The sequence below is a fragment of the Octopus sinensis genome, linkage group LG1 (genome assembly GCF_006345805.1).
Source record: "Octopus sinensis linkage group LG1, ASM634580v1, whole genome shotgun sequence".
Lineage (NCBI taxonomy): Eukaryota > Metazoa > Mollusca > Cephalopoda > Octopoda > Octopodidae > Octopus > Octopus sinensis.
This window is the reverse complement of record NC_042997.1, coordinates 212,472,842-212,493,372: the sequence shown is the minus strand read 5'-3', so window position 1 is coordinate 212,493,372 and position 20,531 is coordinate 212,472,842. Positions and strand designations below refer to the sequence as shown.

The 20,531-nt window shown below is 35.6% G+C and overlaps 1 protein-coding gene and 1 long non-coding RNA gene across 6 annotated transcripts in view; one reads left to right on the top strand and one right to left on the bottom strand.

Annotated features, from left to right (window-relative positions):
• The first annotated feature begins 2,835 nt into the window (after positions 1 to 2,835).
• Positions 2,836 to 3,098, top strand: LOC118766085. Its single transcript, XR_005002014.1, has 2 exons — positions 2,836 to 2,949; positions 3,006 to 3,098. It is a non-coding gene; the product is annotated as an uncharacterized LOC118766085 (long non-coding RNA).
• A 63-nt stretch (positions 3,099 to 3,161) lies between these two features.
• Positions 3,162 to 20,531, bottom strand: part of LOC115210107 (calcium uniporter protein, mitochondrial) — a 208,327-nt gene continuing 190,957 nt past the window's right edge. For all 5 annotated transcript variants that reach the window (XM_029778633.2, XM_029778632.2, XM_029778636.2 and 2 more), the window contains 2 exons: positions 10,366 to 10,569; positions 3,162 to 4,903 (listed from right to left, as the gene is read on the bottom strand). In XM_029778633.2, the coding sequence (XP_029634493.1) occupies positions 4,706 to 4,903; positions 10,366 to 10,569 (402 nt within the window). In that variant the 3' untranslated portion in view covers positions 3,162 to 4,705. The remainder of the gene's footprint in view (positions 4,904 to 10,365; positions 10,570 to 20,531) is intronic.

Genomic DNA, 20,531 nt, shown 5'->3' with positions numbered 1-20,531 from the left:
AAATCAAAAAGAAAAAGCAATTTTTTTTTTGTTCATTTGTATTGACAATTATTATAAACATTAGTAAACAACAATTGGGTGAATATTTTAGTGAAAAGCTGGAGTTTATTAGCTCAGCAGCTTTCACAATCACCTCAACAGTCAGTATTACCCACCCTTTTATTATGGAACCAGCTGCCTTGGGTTAATTCCAGTCAGCTTTCCAACAAAGTTAAACCCCAGATGAAAAATGGCTTTTTCCCCCTTCTCTAAAATCTGGCGTCAACAACTGTTTGTCCAGGACATTTTGTAAAAAAAAAAAAAAGGAAAAAAAAAAGGTATTTTAAACTGACAGAGAAGTAATTTATTAAGAAACACAGGTTTCCGGATGTAGATTTTTCACCAAAATCAAAGGTGTAAAAGGTTAAAAATCCAAACACACACACTGACATCCACTCGTTATCACTCAGCCATATACTCCAAAGGGATGGCATAAATTTAGAATGCAAGATTCAATAATTTGATCTGCTTTACATGGGGTTAGAGTTTCCAGTGGTTTCAACAAGACCTTGAAACATTTACTGAGGTTTTTTTCTCTTTTTTAAGAAGAAAACCCAAGTCTTTGACTCTTTTCATGAAGCTTCATTTTAAGATTATATAAATATATAATGAAAGTGTTGGCCAGCTTTTCGAATCAGTGAGTCAATGTAATATGTATATTAAAGTGCAGAAGGACTTAATATAATGTTAGAAGAGTTGAGGAGGGAAAAAAATATCCATATAGATTAAGATAATTGTTTAACTGAAATATTATAATTTTAATAATTGTAGATTTATAAGAACTTAATTTGTATAGAGTAATCTATAAATTGGATTACAGAGGATTATAGAGAAATATCTAAGTAAATGAGAAGGTGAGTGAGGAGGGATGGAGAAATAAAATTGAAGGAAGACATCAATCTTTACTCATATGATTGGGTAAAAACTGATCAATATAAGAAATTCAGGTGAACAGAAATGGTCAAAATGTTTTATGCTTTATTTTTGTTCTTTAAAACAAAGTTGCCATGTTTTATTTCACAAATTTGCCACTGGGAAACACACATGGCACAGAAATGAGTTGTTGTTGTTGTCATCCAAAAGATATCTACAAAATAATATCATTGGGTGTATAATTTTTATCAGCATTTGGCAATGAAAATGTAGCTTATAAACAAACAAACAAAAAAAATAAGAACGAAAATGCAAAATAAAAACAAAAATGCAAAATAAATCGAAGCTGTTTTGATATTGAATAACCAGCCTTAAAATCTGTACAACTTTGCATGTGTCTGTACGTTCATATACATACATATATACACACAAACACATACTTATGCATGTGTGAGTGTGAATATATACATATACACACATAGTCACATCAGAATTGAATACAGGTGTGTTGAAAGCATATTTTAGTTGGACATATTCAGATAATCCAAAAAGCAAAAGATGGCAGTAAAGGAAAGACTGAAAAGCAGTTAAGAGAGATAAAAGATGTATGGGAGGCAATAAGGGTTAAAAGATGAAAAACTATGGAAGGCGATAAAAGTTAAAGGATACAATCTATGGGAGGCATTAAGAGTTAAAAGATAATAAAAACTATGGGAGGCAGCAAGAAGAATAAGGTTAGATGCACAGGTATATGATATTTTGTTCATTCTCTTCAAGCCTTAATCATATCAATTTGTTCCAGTGTAAAGAAGATTATACATAAGTACAAACATTTATGTGGCATTTAGATGACATTCACACAGCGAAGGATGTGTGTGCATGCATGTGTGTGTGTCTCTCTGGGGCAGCAAGTAGAAGATGGTTGAGGTAAACTCATCGTGTATAAAATCAATGATTTCATTTCAGTTTCTGGCCGCGACCAATTCTACACACACAAACAAGCTGCTGCTGCTGTTATTCATTTTTCAAAGGAATACACTTCTTAATTTTCCTTAACCCTTAAAATATTTGACTTCCAGTTTGCCAAAAGAAGGCAAACTAAAAAAAAAGCAGGGAATCCTTTCCTGAAAATAGTGAAACTGCAAGGTTTCTAATCAAAAGAAGGAACAAGTCAAACTGACAGAGCCAGAGTCAAACTGACAGAGCCAGAGTCAGTAGTCACCAAAAATAAATCTGGAACTATTTCCAAGTCAGGAGTTCAATGATTGGCTTATCCTTCAAGGATTCCAATAAGTATCCAAATGATTGAAAAGGTAGAGTTTAGGATGTGAAATTTAAGCATTTATTTGAAAAGACAGTTTCATGGGTGATTGCTCTGGTTGTTTAATGAGGAATATCTCCACAATAGAAGAGATTACTTTTCAGTCTTCAAGAAATGTCACCATCTTAATACAAAACTCTTGAAATGGAGATCTCCAGTGACTTGATGGACCTGAAAATGGTTTCTCTGTTTCATGGACACTGGTTATCTATCCATCCATATATCATTAGCAAAGATATATATATAGTAATCCTCATTTTATGTCTGCTTTCCATGTTGATATGGATTATATACACACACCACACAGTTGCTTTCACACTTTTTCCCAAGTGTACTTGAAAATGAAAATTGATCTGTAGAAAGTCCCAGGAAGGGAATATTTCTATAGATATCAGAAACACTGAAAGGGAGAAAAAATATCCATTTGTTTTGACAAATCATATTTGAGAAACTGAGTAATAGTCGGGTGGGAGAACATGCTGTACAATATCAGTTTTTAAAACAAAAGTAGGCTAGATTTAGAGACAGTAAAAGAACTGCAATCAAAATTTAAGGAATTTGTGCTGAGAAAGACGACGACCATTTTCAAATGGAATAATAATAGTTTTAGTATCACAATGGACTTTATCAGAAAGACAAAACTTTTATCATTTTAAGAAGGAATTTTCAGAGTAAGATTGAGGGGAGAAATCACAATAGGGAGCAAAGAGTGATTTGTGGAAGAAACATTGTCATGAAAGAATTTTATAGTTTTGGGGAGAGAGTGAGAGAGAGAGATGGATAGATAGATGGATGGAGAGATAAGTATGTGGATAAAGGTGTAATCACAAAGATATATATATATATATATGGATAGATAAATACATAAACAGACATAGATATGTAGGAAGGCTGAGAGAGAGATGGGTTGAGGCTAGGAAATGATTACTTTTTTTCTAGAATCACCCAGAATAATCTCTATGGAACCATCAGTGGGTTTGCAGAAGCATTTGCGGATGAATTGCTCTGATATTATAGAGGAGAATCCAAAAGTAAATGTCTAGCCAGACAATCACTACTTCCACTGCCAATACTAATTAAATGAGATTCACTAATTATATGCTTTAACATCAACAAAACTAAATTTTGTTTCATTTTTAAACCTTCAGCAGCAAATATATTTGAGATTCAATGTCAATTCTGCACAAGTTGTTGTTTAAAAGAAGCCATTTTTCATAAGCAGGGCCAAGTGTATTGTAATACACTCTCCTATTGATATTTCGTAATTAATGTGGATTATTGATGAACATTTACCAATAACAATGTTATAGATTGTTTTGGGGGCCCCAAACTATATTAGGTGAGCAATTGAAGATTAAAGAAGTTAGGGTTTAGAGTCAGTTGGATGTTAAATGAAATGAAATATAAGATTTCAAACATCAACAACAAATTTGATAGCTTAATATTTCCAAGATTTCTTTTAATTAAATGCTTTAATTAAATGATCTAAAGTGCAGAAAATACTGTAGAGTTTTAGCTATAAATATACTGTGAAGAATATAGGATTTTGGAAGAAAGAAATAAAGAAGCAGGAAAGCCAAAGAAGAGACTTTTCGTTAAGAAAATCACTAATTAAGATGGGGGTCAAATTAAATAGGGTATATTGTTTTAATTATACATTGATCTAGCAGAAACACACCGCTGTTTGTTTTGGTTGAAAGTAAATGGAAAATGGAAGAAAAAAAAAAGAAAAAAAACCCCTTAATGTCTAAATTGGTGTTTTAAGTGTCTTAGCCACCCATTTAATTATTATGAGTAAACTATTTGAAAGGGTGGATTTCAGTTCAAAGAGGTCTGTTAACAAAACACTTCAGTCATGTAAACATCTTTTTCTTAAACAAAAGAAAAAAAAATCAAGAATACAATAAAAACAAATAAAAGACTTACAATAAAACAGTTTAAGTTGTTAATCATAAAGCAATGCAAATTCATCTCAACAATCTTGGAGACTGGAGAGATTTGTTTGAACCAATGACAGGCGAGAGAGAGTTTTACGGTTTCTTTAACGCTTTTTTTTGTTGTTTTGTTCCTTTATAAAAAGCTTCACTTTTTCACGTTTCCATGTTATCATTATTATTATCATTATTATTATTATTTAATTCTGACCAATCAAGATTGTAGATATTAGTAACAAAATAAGAAGATATTTCTGTGATTGAGGTTAACAATTGGCAACAAGATGCTACAGTTAATATACAAAGATGTTTACTATAAAAGGTTGAGTAAAAGTACCACAAATGAATGAATTAGTTGAAGCAAAGTCATAGTGCATCGCAACTGCGGTGGCCAACACCATAAGTAGTAGTAGTAGTAGTTGTAGTAGTAGTAGTAGTATTTGAAGTAGTAGTAGTAGTCAAAGTAGTAGAAATAGTCCATGAACAATAACACAGTAACACTTAGTCGCAGTGAGGGGCTGTGAAATCTGAGCCAATCTCAGGACTTTTGCCTCTGTATGTGACCTATAGGCAGCTGTAATTGAAGAGGATCCCTTAATCGAAGAAGATCGTATTCCACCTGAGAAATAGCATCTCGTAAGTGGTTATACTTGTGCACGTCCAGGCGTTTTTTCTCGGCATTTTTGTAGAAACTCAGCAGATATTGTCGGTCTTTAACTTCAAGGAAATTATATTCCTGGAAAAGAGAATAGAAATCTCATTAGGCAAATTGATTTAGACATAGAAAGAGTAATTAAGGATATAGAAACTAGCTTCATTGCAAGATTGGTCTCTTATATATCGGCAGTTGTATGATGGCCAGAATGCATGGCTACATGTTAAAGTGACATGAAATATCAGGAGCTAGCAGGCATTTGTCATGTTCCTATTTCTATTTCTTTACTACCCACAAGGGGCTAAACACAGAGAGGACAAACAAGGACAGACAAATGGATTAAGTCGATTATATCGACCCCAGTGCTTAACTGGTACTTATTTAATTGACCCCGAAAGGATAAAAGGCAAAGTTGACCTCGGCAGAATTTGAACTCAGAACGTAGCGGCAGACGAAATACCTATTTCTTTACTACCCACAAGGGGCTAAACACAGAGGGGACAAACAAGGACAGACAAACAGATTAAGTCAATTACATCAACCCCAGTGCGTAACTGGTACTTATTTAATCGACCCCGAAAGGATGAAAGGCAAAGTTGACCTCGGCGGAATTTGAACTCAGAACGTAGCGACAGACGAAATATTGATAAGCATTTCGCCCGGCGCGCTAACGTCTCTGCCAGATCGCCGCCTTGTCATGTTCCTGTTGGCTAAGAATTAGATTGGTGAACAAATCTTACAAACACTAAAATCAGTTTTGCTCTTTCATCAGTTATTCTCAACACACTTTTCTAAAGAGGGGGGGGGTGAAAAAATGTGTGTGAGAGAGAGAAACAGAGAGTGACTTCTGGTTATTGGTCAAATATATATATAAAATTATAAATTAAGGTATCTTACGAGATACCACCATGCTGAAAATAGCAGCCATGATCTGACTCTAAGGCCACCTTAATTGTCCATATCGCAAGGTGGCTTTAGAGTCAGATCATGGCTGCTATTTTAAACATGGTGGTTTCTCGTAGATATCCTAATTTATAATTTTAATAATTATTACCTTTGAAGGTTATTTTTTCCATGCTGGCCACTTGATAAAATTGTTATTTCATTTTATTTTAAATTAACGATCTTATCCCTTTTTTTCTCTCCTTGTTTTTTTTCTGTGTATCTTTCTGTAGAAGAGCGTAGGCTCGAAACGTAAAAGACTTTTTCTATTCCTGAGCGTTATACTAATACATGTGTTTGTTTTGTACACCACCTGACTTCGTCTTTTGTTTTTTTCGTAAACTCTCCTCATATATATATATATGTAGACAGATATTGCAGGTTTGATGTGAGGGAATGATGCAAACTGCCATCGTGTGTTGGTACCACATAAAAAACACCTATGTTGGTACCATGTAAAAAGCAAAGCCCCCATGCTGGGATCACATGAAAAGTACCCAGTACACTCTGTAAAGTGGTTGGTGTTAGGAAGGAAATCCAGCCATAGAAACCACCCCAAAATAGACAACTGGAGCCTTGCACAGCCACCTGGCTTGTCAGTTGCTGTCACACTGTCCACCTTATGCCAGCATGCAAAATGAACATTAAATGATGGTGACTCTAAATAGAAACTCAGGTATGACACACAGACAGGTCTGTGTGTCATATACAAAATATATTCATTCTTATAGCAATGAATTAAGGGTGTTATTCATGATTAGCAGTGATATACTACATGGGAAGGACACCAGAATCTGAGAATTAAGATTCTGTTAAATTTGTAATAATTCAGTTTTGAAAGAATTTTAAGAGAATCAAGTATTTTCAAGTTGACACTGTTTTTCTTTGGATGTGAACGGAACTCATGAGAATTTTTTGTTTTTTTAAGAGTGTCAAAATTTGAAACCAAGGCAGCAAGCTGGCACAATCATTAGTACACCGGACCAAATACTGAGATATATTTTGTCCATCTTTACATTCTGAGTTCAAATTCTACCAAAGTCTTTGCCTTTCATCTTTTCAGAGTCAATACAATAAAAGCAGGCTGAGCATTGGGGTTGATAAAATCAACTAACCCCTTCCTTTAAAATTGCTGGCCTTGTGACAAAATAAGAAAGTATTATCATTATTGCGCCAGTGGAATGTTAAAAGCATCATCCAAGCGTAATCGTTGCCAGGGCTGCTGACTGGCTCCCTTGCTGGTGGCACATAAAACCAACCATTCGAGTGTGATCGTTGCCAGTGCCACTGGACTGGCTCCTGTGCAGGTGGCACGTAAAAAACACCTTTTGAGTGTAGTCGTTGCCAGTACCGCCTAACTGGTCCTTGTGCCAGGGCACGTAAAAGCACCCACTACACTCTCGGAGTGTTTGGCATTAGGAAGGGTATCCAGCTGTAGAAACTGCCAGATCAGATTGGAGCCTGGTGCAGCCATCTAGCTTGCCAGACCTCAGTCAAATTGTCCAACCGATGCCAGCACGGAAAGCGGACGGTGATTATTATTATTAACAATAAATTCCAGTGAACAACACCTAAAAGTAAACAATGATTGATCATTTCACTGTGACAGAAACTGTTTGGCTATTCACAGAGTGAAGCACAAACAGAAATAGTTATGAATGTTTAGAATTGCCACTGAGCAGGATTTCAAGTTTGCTCAACTAGCAATGATGGTAAGCAATTCACAATGAACTGATTTTACAAGGAAACTGTACCTGAGGAGATATTGCAGGAGGAGTAGCAGTTTATGATTAATGGCTAGTATGAATTTAACATGCGACTACAGTTGGACAAAAATTTCAGAAATCAACTCAACAGGCGCAGGAGTGGCTGTGTGGTAAGTAGCTTGCTAACCAACCACATGGTTCCGGGTTCAGTCCCACTGCGCAGTATCTTGGGCAAGTGTCTTCTGCTATAGCCCTGGGCCGACCAATGCCTTGTGAGTGGATTTGGTAGACGGAAACTGAAAGAAGCCTGTCGTATATATGTATATATATATATAAGTGTGTGTGTGTATATGTTTGTGTGTCTGTGTTTGTCTCCCTAGCATTGCTTGACAACCAATGCTGGTGTGTTTACGTCCCCGTCACTTAGCGGTTCGGCAAAAAAGACCGATAGAATAAGTACTGGGCTTACAAAGAATAAGTCCCGACTAAAGGCGGTGCTCCAGCATGGCCGCAGTCAAATGACAGAAACAAGTAAAAAGAGTAAAAAAAGAGTAAGAGTAACATGACAGTTGCATGGGGATAAGGACATACGGATAAACCGAAATCAGATTTTTAAGGAAAAAATTCAACTTTGAATATAATTAGAAGTATTGGATTGAGAAATTTGAGAGTGACTGTTGGATGAAGTTTACAGAAGTGTATTTAGGCAGCAGCAGCATCAGCCTACCAGCAATGTTTCAATGATTATACGAAAATATATTCCATACAGTGTGGCTGACTTTCTTTACCAAATACGACAACTTTGTGTTCTTTGTAGGAACTCTGCTGTTAGTGTATATCAACTCTTATCTGAGTAAGAGTTGATATATACTAACACATAAGGCCCTCACAGATATTTATATCATTGTGTGAGTTCATGTATATATATATATGTGTGTGTGTGTGTGTTTTCACTCTCGAGGAAATTACTAGAGACCGAGACCTTTGGAAGTATGCTGTGCGTGAGAAGACTCGGCAGGACAAGTGAGACCATAACCCGTGGCCTCTACCTGGGATGTAGCCAGTTCACTTATGCATACCTTTCCTTCTTGGGACACAAAACTCTGCTTGTGAAGACCAGTTGAGGCAAGTGAAAATCAAAATCGATCAACATCAATGGAAATTGCAGCTGTGATACCAGTGCTGGTGGTACGTAAGAAAACCATCCGAATGTGGCCGTTGCCAGCGCTGCCTCGACTGGCCTTGTGCCGGTGGCACATAAAAAGCACCATCCGAATGTGGCTGTTGCCAGCCTCGCCTGGCCTCCGTGCCAGTGGCACGTAAAAAGCACCATCCGATCGTGGCTGTTTGCCAGCCTTGTCTGGCATGTAAAAGCACCCATTACACTCATGGAATGGTTGGTGTTAGGAAGGGCATCCAGCCATAGAAACATTGCCAGATCAGACTGGGCCTGGTGCAGCCTTCTGGCTTCCCAGACCCCAGTTGAACTGTCCAACCCATGATAGCATGGAAAGTGGACGCTAAACGATGATGACACATATACACACACGCACAGAAGATGGACAAACCATTATAGATGGCAAGAACTAGTTTATATATGTGGTATTATATATATTTGATTAATGAGGGAGACAGAAGATGGAAGATATGAAACTGTTTCTTAATCACTACAATTGTTTCAACCCATCTAGCATCAATCCCTCACGGATGGGATAATTAACAACTGTTTTAGGAGTATCCATCAGTGTAGATGTGCCTCTTCAAGTGATAATAAGATGTATCTCATTAAAATAATGATCGTTCTAAAAGATATCTTCACGATTTGTGTATAGAAAAGCAGCAAATTAATGGATGCATCTTCATTTTTATAGAAGATCAATAAAAAAATGTTAGATGCCAGAAGTGACGAATGCACAATACAGCGAAAGAAATGTTAAATCTAACTTAACGGATGTGGATGTATAAATGCCCTCGCTTAGGTTGTTTGGTGCATGCACACTCACTCGTACAAACATCCAGAAAGATATATATTTCTTTACTGCCCACAAGGGGCTAAACATAGAGGGGACAAACAAGGACAGACGAAGGGATTGAGTCGATTATATGGCCCCCAGTGCGAAACTGGTACTTTATTTATCGACCCCGAAAGGATGAAAGGCAAAGTCGACCTCGGTGGAATTAAGATATAAGCATACGCACACGTGTGGCTTGGCACACATACGTTCACACAGTGAATTAAATAGCTACTTAGTGTTTATAAGAATGGAGAGGCTAGAGTGAAGTTTAATTCATCCATATCTTAAGGTAAATTATTAACTTCGTTAACAGTTACTAAAATTCATTCCTACTGCATTATGCAAAAGTCTATAAGCATGTAAGCATCTTGAGAGTGTTTCAGAAATTCTATTAATGATCTTCTCATAGGTCTACAAAATAGACATATATATATATATATATATCATTACAGATATAGGGTGAAAAATTATTAATTTAATAAAATTAACAAATTACACCTAGTAGTTTTTCGGTATGGAAAAGGACCATATTCGGTAAAAACTTATACACAAAGTTTTTTTTATATATAATTATAACAATAATAGTTTTGCAACAAGTTGCTTGACCACATACCAAAAAGTTTAGAAATAGCAGCCAAAAGACTACTATTTCCTTTTTCTACAAAAATATGTCTCCACAGACAACAATATTTGTCACTTTTCGGTATGTGGTCAAGCAACTTGTTGCTAAACCCTTATTGTTATAATTATAATATATATATATATATATATATATATATATATATATATATATATATATGTATATTACAGGACGTTTTTGGGATGGGGGTGAATATTCTCAGAAAATAACTCTTGTTTAAAATGTATGAATAATTTTTACCTGTTTAGTAACAACAAAATAAGCATACATGGCCATTGTGGTTCCATAGGTAACAAAATAAGTTACAGGTTCCATGATATCCCAAGAATATTCCCACCAAGTGAGCCGAGCAAGAATTCCAAATTGCAATCCCATCATGCCTAGTCCAAGCCATGAGAGCATGTTTGTTCTTCTTTGGGCACGAACTTCAAGATCTTTCTTTACCTGCGCAGAAAAAAAATTTTAGAAAAGGGGATAAATATACAACATAAATCATTATTTGTAATGGATTCAAATGTTATATCATAGTTTTGGCCCAGGTCAAGCCTGACTGATCACATGACCAAAGGCATTTCAACCATATTTTGGACTGTATTATTCAAAATATTGCATTTTTGTTTCAAGATGGAAGCTTGTAATTGGAGATAAATTTAATTGTTAATTCTATGAAATCTCATACAGGTCTCCTCAGTGGTATATTACCTTTGTTATAATAATAATGATAATAATAGTTTCAAATTTTACCTCAAGGGCAGCCATTTTGGGGGAGGGGCTGGGTCAATTAGATTAACCCCAGCGTTCAACTGGTACTTAATTTATCAACCCCAAAAGGATGAAAGGCAAAGTCGACCTCAGCAGAATTTGAACTCAGAATGCAGAAATAGGCGAAATACTGCTAAGCATTTTGCCCAGTATGCTGATGATTCTGTCAGCTCACCGCCTAAATAGTAATAATAATAATAATAATTGATGTTGATGCCGCCCCAGTATTGCCACAGTCCAACGGTTGAAGCTTCTATATTATTTTACTGATGTGAATCTAACTGCGAGATGTGTGAATGAAATCTAAGTTGGCGGTTGTATGAAAATCTAATTAAAGCAGCTACAGCTGGTGTTATCCACGTTAATCACTTTGTTGACGATCAAATATGATTATTCTGTGTCAGCAAGAAATCTGTATTTACAAATGGTGAAGTGCAAAACATAAAATATGCAATAACTAGTTGTGTGTTAAACATATCAGAAATCAAAAACACAAAAAGATCAGTTGGTATGATGACATTTATGAGAAAAGAGAAAGAAAAAAATTGGCTGGAATGGCAAGCTAAGATGTCTTCTCTTCTCTTTCAGTTATTCTACAGAATTTTGATAATTTGATTGCCAAACTGAAATCAGATATAGATTCCAAATGGTATCACATTATTTTCTCTTTCACAGTTGGCAATGAAATTATTTAAAGACATTGTACTATGACAATTTTAAAGACATTCCTTTGAAGTTCTACAGAATGGTTTTGAGATGGCATCCACCAAAATTGAAAAAGAAAAAGTACACCAAAGCAGAAGTTCTTTGAAATATTGTAGGCCGTCGCATGGGGAGTAAACTGAAAAATCTTCAATGAATTGACATTTTCTAACCGTTAGTAGGGAAACCTACCTCTAGAGATGTTCAAAAACTAAAAACAAGCAGAGCAAGACAACACTAACAGAATGAGTTAAGAGGAATTTTTGAACACCAGAGGGAATGGCAGTGAACGAACAAACATAATACTCTCCAATTCTTCTGAACAATGCAAACATGCTTCAGGCATGAACTGGATACAAAAAACACTGTTTAAGCAGTCTTTTGTTAACAGACTGTGCCACATGTTACACCATGACAGAAAGCTTGGATATCCTTTCATGGAGGACTGCAAAGAAATGTCATTAGCAGGAAGCTAATGTCATTGGAGCTTACAAACCAGTGAACACGAGGAAAACGAACACAGACACACATCCGTGTGTGTGTATATGGGTGTCTGTGTGGTAAGTAGCTTGCTTACCAACCACATGGTTCCGGGTTCAGGCTTCTACTGTAACCTCGGGCTGACCAAAGTCTTGTGAGTGGATTTGGTAGATGGAAACTGAAAGAAGTCCATCATATATATATATATATATGTGTGTGTGTGTGCGTATGTTTGTGCCCCCAACATCACTTAACTGATGCTGGTGTGTTTATGTCCCCATAACTTAGCGGTTCGGCTAAAAAGACCGATAGAATAAGTACAAGGCTTAATAAGTCCTGGGGTTAATTTGCTCGACTAAAGGCGGTGCTCTAGCTTGGCCGCAGTCAAATGACTGAAAAGAGTAAAGAGTATATATATATATATATATGTACACACACACACTTTATTAAAAAGCAGCAAAAGTATCACAAAAACTGTTACTCAGGGTTTCAAATTCCCATTTGTCAAACAGTTTTGCTTAGATTCTAAACAAAACTGTCCGACGAATGGGTACGTGAAACTCTGAGTAAAAGTTTTTGTGATATTTTGGCTGCTTATTAATAAAGCATATTACTCTACCTCTGGTATTCGAGTACTATTTTTTCCACCTTGTTTCGCATTTATGTGCTTACTCTGGTATATATATATATATATATATATATATATATATATATATATAAATAAGATATGGGGGTTTAGTTCATAGGTGACCTAAACAACCAGGTATGCTGGTTAAGTGCTGTAACAGATGACCAGGGCTCCACATGTGTGTGTGTGTAAGTAAAAATTTAGATTCAGATGAATATGGTACTTGAGTTGAGGCACCAAAATTTAGTATGGTATCATCCATACAATTTCAAAGTAAGGTGATTAAAATAAAAATAAGTAACAAGGATATCCAGAGGAAATGTTCTCAACCAATTCTATACTATAATTTTTGTCACAAAGTGACTCTAATGCAGGTAGATACAGGTAAATTCAACAATATATAAAATTATTAAATTTTGTTCAAACATCGCTATAGAAAATGGGTTATTAGCTAATATTCAATTGGGTATACAACAAAATTTTACGATAGAATATGTTATTCTGGGTAACTTCTGATACCCATAATAATATTTATGGCAAAATAGTCTTAATTTCATTTAAGGTTGTGGGAAACGACAAACTATCCTTTCTCTCGTTTTGTTTACATTTAGCGTAATGGTTCGTTTCCGCCGAAATGATTTCAAACAGGCTCATTCGAAAAAGTAAAAAGAAATAGTCTAAGGCTTTACTCTCCTGGGAAAGTCTGTGGCTTGGTCCAGTTTCTTCAGAAAAATCACCGAAAGAAACAGTTTTTAAATTTTCACTCCATTCAGGTGCCAATTCATTTTCTTTATCGCTGTCGGAGTTCTCGGATTCACTGTTTTCACTTTCGGAAAATGAAACATCAGATTCATTATCAAATACCACATGCTTTTTTTTTCAGTCATAGAGTTATATTTATGAAGGTCTTCAGTAGAAAATCCTTCGAACTCTGACTCGCTGCTTGATATAATGAAATTCGTATCCATTTTTTGTCAGAATTACAAATTTTGAAAACACAATAGGAACAAATTTCGGAAAAAAATCTCCCAAAATTCACGGAATTAAAATTACACTTCGATTTTTGTACAAAACTGTAGTTGAACTCTTTAAGAAGTATTATATGTGTTTTCACGAATGTACTAAAGAGATTTGCTCTGATATTCTCATTTAAATATGAACAGGTAAATTTGGGCGGCTTTGGTCACATTAACCAAAATTTTTTTTGGGCGGTTTGGTATGGAAAGGGTTAAATCTCCAAGAAGTTAAGGAGATAGACAAAAAACATGTTGTCTCTCTACTTCAGCATAGAAGTTACTAAAATTATCAAGAAAACTCTGCCTGTCACTGATTTTTTGTCTTTATGGAGTCAGTTTTAATTTATAGACTAGTCTATCAAATCCCTTGTATATCTAAGGCTGAGAGAACAGAGGGCAGTATCTGTTAGGGGTAGGGGTGAGGCAGTAGACAGACATTCCAGATTGAGGCTCATCCATATGCAACACATGACAATACCAATGCAGACGTCTCACTTGCAGACCACATCTGATGTTTCTTATGTCCAACATTTTTCTCAAGGTACTTACACACTCTTGTATATGCACACTGGCATTACACATCCAGCGGTGCCTACTAGCTTCATTCCTTGCAGGCTTATGCATGTCCTCTGCAGTCATGGCCCATGTTTCACTACCATGTAGCATGGCTCTTTGCACACATGCGTAAATATATATATATTATTTACATACCAAAACTGTCCAACAAAAGGGAACAGGAAAGTCTGAGTAACAGTTTTTGTGATATCTTAGCAGCGCACCATCCGATCGTGGCCATTGCCAGCCTCGCCTGGCCCCCATGCCGGTTGTACATAAAAAGCACCATCCGTCCATGGCCGTTTGCCAGCCCCATCTGGCACGTAAAAAGCACCTACACTAACAGAGTGGTTGGCGTTAGGAAGGGCATCCAGCCGTAGAAACTCTGCCAGATCAGACTGGGCCTGATGCAGCCTTCTGGCTTCCCAGACCCCAGTTGAACCGTCCAACCCATGCTAGCATGGAAAACGGATGCTAAATGATGATGATATAGATATATATATATATACATACATGTAAATCTTTAGTTAAATATATTCAGTGAGAATATTCTACACTGAATTTATATTGAGTGCTCTATTGTATCAAAGTATTAATACTATTAAAGTATTTATGTATTTAATACGAGTGATTATATATATATATTAATAATATATTATTATTGATATTAGGAAATCAATATCAGAAAATTCTTCAGAAAGATATATACGTGTGTAGAATAATTGTTATATTAAAAATATAAATACATGTAAATATGTATAAGTATAAATATATAATAATAAATATGACAGTTTCGAATCAAGTTTTTAAAGCATCTTACAATTGTTTCGCAGAAATGTTGTCCCTATAATGAAATCCTATATTGATAAGCATTTACAGACAACTCTTCTGCCCCTCAGAGATATAAAATGGGAAATTTGTATTAATAACATAAAAATATATAATAAGAGATAATGGTGTTATTGAGACCCAAATGTGTCAGCATGTGTGTATATAAGAATTTTTTGCGTAATAAGATAAAAAACCAAGGCTGTATAGATATTAGAACATTTATAGATAGAAGGTCTTACAGCTGTTTCTAGGATATTATTTAATTAATATCATCCCTTCATCGGAGACGGTGTGAGAGGAAAAATTAAGTCACCGAAACTAACCATGACTTAATTTTTCCTCTCACACCGTCTCCGAGGAAGGGATATTATTATTAATTAATATCCTAGAAACAGCTGTAAGACCTTCTATCTATAAATGCTCTAATATCTATACAGTACAGCCTTGGTTTTTTATCTTATTACGTAAAAAATTATTATAACAATATATTATATAATACATATATATATATATATACACACGCACATAGATACATACATACATATAGGGATATATACATACACACATACATAATACATACATATAGATATATCCACACATACATACATAGACATATGCACGGACATACATACATATATAGATACATATACACACACATACATAGATATATGCATGGACATACATACATACATAGATATATATACACAAACATACATACATATATGCATGGACATACATACATACATAGATATATATACACAAACATACATACATATATAGATATATACACAAACATACATACATATATAGATATATACACATTCATACATACATAGATATACATACACACACATACATACATAGATATATATACACACACATTCATACATATATATATATACACACACACACATCCATATATATATATACACACACACACATCCATACATACATATAAAATATATATATATATATATACACACACACACATTCATACATACATATATACACACACACATACATATAGATATATATACACATACATACAGAGATATATACACACACATACATAAATATATAGATATATACACACACATACATACATATCATCATCATCGTTTAACGTCCGCTTTCTATGCCAGTATGGGTTGGATGATTTGACTGAGGACTGGCGAACCAGGTGGCTGCACCAGGCTCCAATCTGATCTGGCAGAGTTTCTACAGCTGGATACCCTTCCTAACGCCAGCCAGAGAGTGTAGTGGGTACTTTTACGTGCCACCAGCATGAGGGCCAGCCAGGCAGTACTGGCAACGGCCACACTCAAAAGGTATTTTTTATGTGCCACCTGCAAAGGAGCCAGTCTAGCAGCACTGGCAATGACCTCGCTCAAATGTTTTTTTCATGTGCCACTGGCATAAGTGCTAGTAAGGTGACACTGGCAACAATCATGCTCGAATGGTGCTCTTAGTGCTCCAGTAGCACGGATGCCAGTCATCGAATTTGATTTCACTTTCCTCATATATAAAATTATAATTTAGGGTATCTAAGAGATACCACCACGCTGGAAATAGCAGCCGAAACTTGACTCTAAAACCCCATTAAATGTTCATACGGCACCAGGAGAGAAAACAAAAAGACAAAATAAACTAGCAAAAAATTACTGGATAATTCCAGATCCCGGACTTCTGGATCTGCATAAGAAATGCTCTGTCTTCATCAGTGGAATATACTCAGATAGCACATAAATACAAATATATATATATATATATATATAACATACGAATACTTACATATATGAACGTATACATACATATATATGCGCGTATCATGCTGGCCACTTGATAAGATTGATATTTAAATAATGATCTTATATATATATATAATTATTTGAGGGAATAAAATCCAAACTTACAAGGAAAAAGAGTTCAATTAAAAAATACTAAATCAAATTCCACACAATATAATATATATAGAATATTAGTAAAAAACCACCTTTTATCAATTCAAAATGAATAGTTAAATTACACCATCTAGAAAATTACATATAATAGAAAAGTTAAAATTAAAATAACAATTAAAAAGTAAAGATTAAGTAAATTACAAGAATAATGTAATGTATAAAATAGGTAGAAAAACCTAATTTATACATTACATTATTCTTGTAATTTACTTAATCTTTACTTTTTATTGTTATTTTAATTTTAACTTTTCTATTATATGTAATTTTCTAGATGGTGTAATTTAACTATTCATTTTGAATTGATAAAAGGTGGGTTTTTTTCTAATATTCATGTGACAAGAATGGCTGAAGATAGTTGTGTGCGAAAGTGCCACACCCTAGCAGTTGAGGGAACCTGTGGAAGAGGTAGACCCAGGAAAACCTGGGACGAGGTGGTGAAGCACGACCTTCGAACTTTAGGTCTCACCAAGGAAATGACTAGGGACTGAGACCTATGGAAGTATGCTGTGTGTGAGAAGACCCGGCAAGACCAGTGAGAACATAACCTGTGGCCTACATACCTTTCCTTCTTGGGACACAAAACTCCACTTGTGAAGACCCGTTGAGATAAGTGAAGATCAAATCAAATCAAAATCAAACCAAATCAAATCAGATATCAGAAAGCAGAACCAAAATCGAAGTCGATCAACTTCAATGGAAATTGCAGCTGTGGTTAAGCGAACCATCCGATCGTGGCAGTTGCCAGCGCCACCCCGACTGGCCTCCGTGCCGGTGGCACGTAAAAACACCATCCGTTCGTGTCCGTTGCCAGCCTCGCCTGGCCCCCATACCGGTTGTACGTAAAAGCACCATCCGTTCGTGGCCGTTTGCCAGCTCCGTCTGGCACCTGTGCAGGTGGCACGTAAAAAGCACCCACTACACTCACGGAGTGGTTGGCGTTAGGAAGGGCATCCAGCTGTAGAAACACTGCCAGATCAGACTGGGCCTGATGCAGCTTTCTGGCTTCACAGACCCAAGTTGAACCATCCAACCCATGCTAGCATGGAAAGCGGACGCTAAATGATGATGATGATGATGATTCTATATATATATATATATATATACACATATATATATGTATGTATATATATATATATAATATATATATATATATATATATAAATTAGAAGAAATGAGGTAATCAGAAGATCGGATGGTTTATATTTACAGATATTTATTTATATATTACATTTTTTACATATATATCATATCACTTAGATCATTAGCGCGAATATGAACTGCAAAATCAGATATTTAATTTACTGCATCAAATGCCCATATTGTGAAGAAATATATGTAGGTCAGACGGGAAACGCACTATCAGAACGCTCACGTGTACACCGAGAACAGATTAGAGACCCAGAGGTCCGTCAGATACCTTTGAGTAACCACCTAGCAACATGTGGTCAGAAAATATATATAATATTTCCATTCTACAAATTACAAAGCCCAAGTGAAATTGAGAGGAAAATCAGAGAAAAGAATTTTATTGATAAATTCGAACCCAAGCTAAATAAGCAATAATAATAATACTTAGATAGCAGGAAAATTATCTTATTTAGGGTTAAAAGTTCTATTGTCACCACCATCACCACTAGCAACAATAATTAAGGTGCTGACAACGATGATGATGACAATTGAAATATAAAAATATAAAAATCTCTGACAAAGGCTATTTACAACATTTCTAAAAATAGCCCAACAATTGCTGCTTCGGCCAGGGTTAAGATACAGGACTCTTGACATGTCCAACAAAGCGTGACACCTAAACCAATCAGCTCAACCAACCAATCAGCTTAAGTAATTGAGTGATACTACACACTGATTGGTCAGAATACAGTTTGCAAAACCTAGCAATCTGGAGCCTACACAGCTGTATTTAAGGCACAAATTCAATCATCTTGCTACAGTCAAAACTTGTGAAGCATGACTGTCACCACTACTACAGGAACCTGAAGATTGCAGAATTTAATGCATGAAAGTACTAGTTCAATCAAAATGAACATTTAACATTCTACTATTTTATTTTATTTTATTCTATTATATTATATTGTCTTATAATATATCATTATAAGATTGTAAATAAAAGGTGAAAATCAGACAAGGTTGGAATTCCTTTTATTAATATATATATATAATATATATATATATATATATATATATAAATAATTTGTATGTATATATGTATGTATATGTATATATATATATATATATATATATAAACATAGAAATCATTGTTATGGCTGATGCCAGTATCACCCAACTGGCCCTCATGCCAATGGCACGTAAAATGCACCCACTACACTCTCAGAATGGTTGGCATTAGGAAGGGCATCCAGCTGTAGAAACCTTGCCAGATCAAAGTGGAGCCTGGTGCAGCCTTCTGGATTGCCAATCCTCAGTCAGACTGCCCAACCCATGCCAGCATGGAAAGCAGATGTTACACGATGATGATGATGATGATAGAGAGACGAAGAAGAGCGGTTAAAAAAACCTTATCTTCCCTGTGTGTTGAATGATCAATGTTTCAATAAAACATTGGCAAATCTCCTTGAGATGAAATGATTGTAGAATGTGGGTGAGATGAATGAGGTTTATTTTAAAGTTACCATGGTGAATACAGAACTAGTTTCATAAACCAGAAGCAATACTGGAAAAATCCTCGGATGCAGTAAAAGTGGTGCACCCGCATGGCCTCAGTATCTGGCTGAAACCCGTAAAACATAAAAGGAAAGCTATATATATATATATATATATATATATATATAGTGCAGGTGGCACATAAAAAGCACCCACTACACTCACGGAGTGGTTGGCGTTAGGAAGGGCATCCAGCTGTAGAAACATTGCCAGATAAGACCGGAGCCTGGTGCAGCCTTCTGGCTTCCCAGATACCCAGTTGAACCGTCCAACCCATGCTAGCATGGAGAACAGACGTTAAACGATGATGATGATGGGCTTTTCAGACTGTCTGCCAAGTTCACTGACAAGGCTTTGATCAGCTTGAGGCTACAGTAGAAGACACTTGCCCATGATGCCCTGCAGTAGGGTCTTAAACCTACATTATGGGATTGGAAAGTGGGGAGAGAGAGAGGGGGGGGGGAGGGAGAAAAAATAGTGACACTTGTTATAAATATCAATAAAGGGTGACTAAAAATGCTTCAGGGTTGGTTTCTTTCTGCGAAATACTGTCTCACGTGCATAATACAAAGAATGAGAAATTTCAGTTGAATTAAGCTATGTAAGTTATTAGTATACAAAAACTCCCTTTTGATATCTAAAAGGTAAAAACACAACATGGAAGTTAACTCCTATTGAGCTTATATTTATCAAACAGAAAAAAACTCCTCTGAATACGTTTCTAGCTGTGTTGCTGAAAATCACAGCAGCGTCACTACTTTCTCTCTCTCACTACACACACACAAACACTGC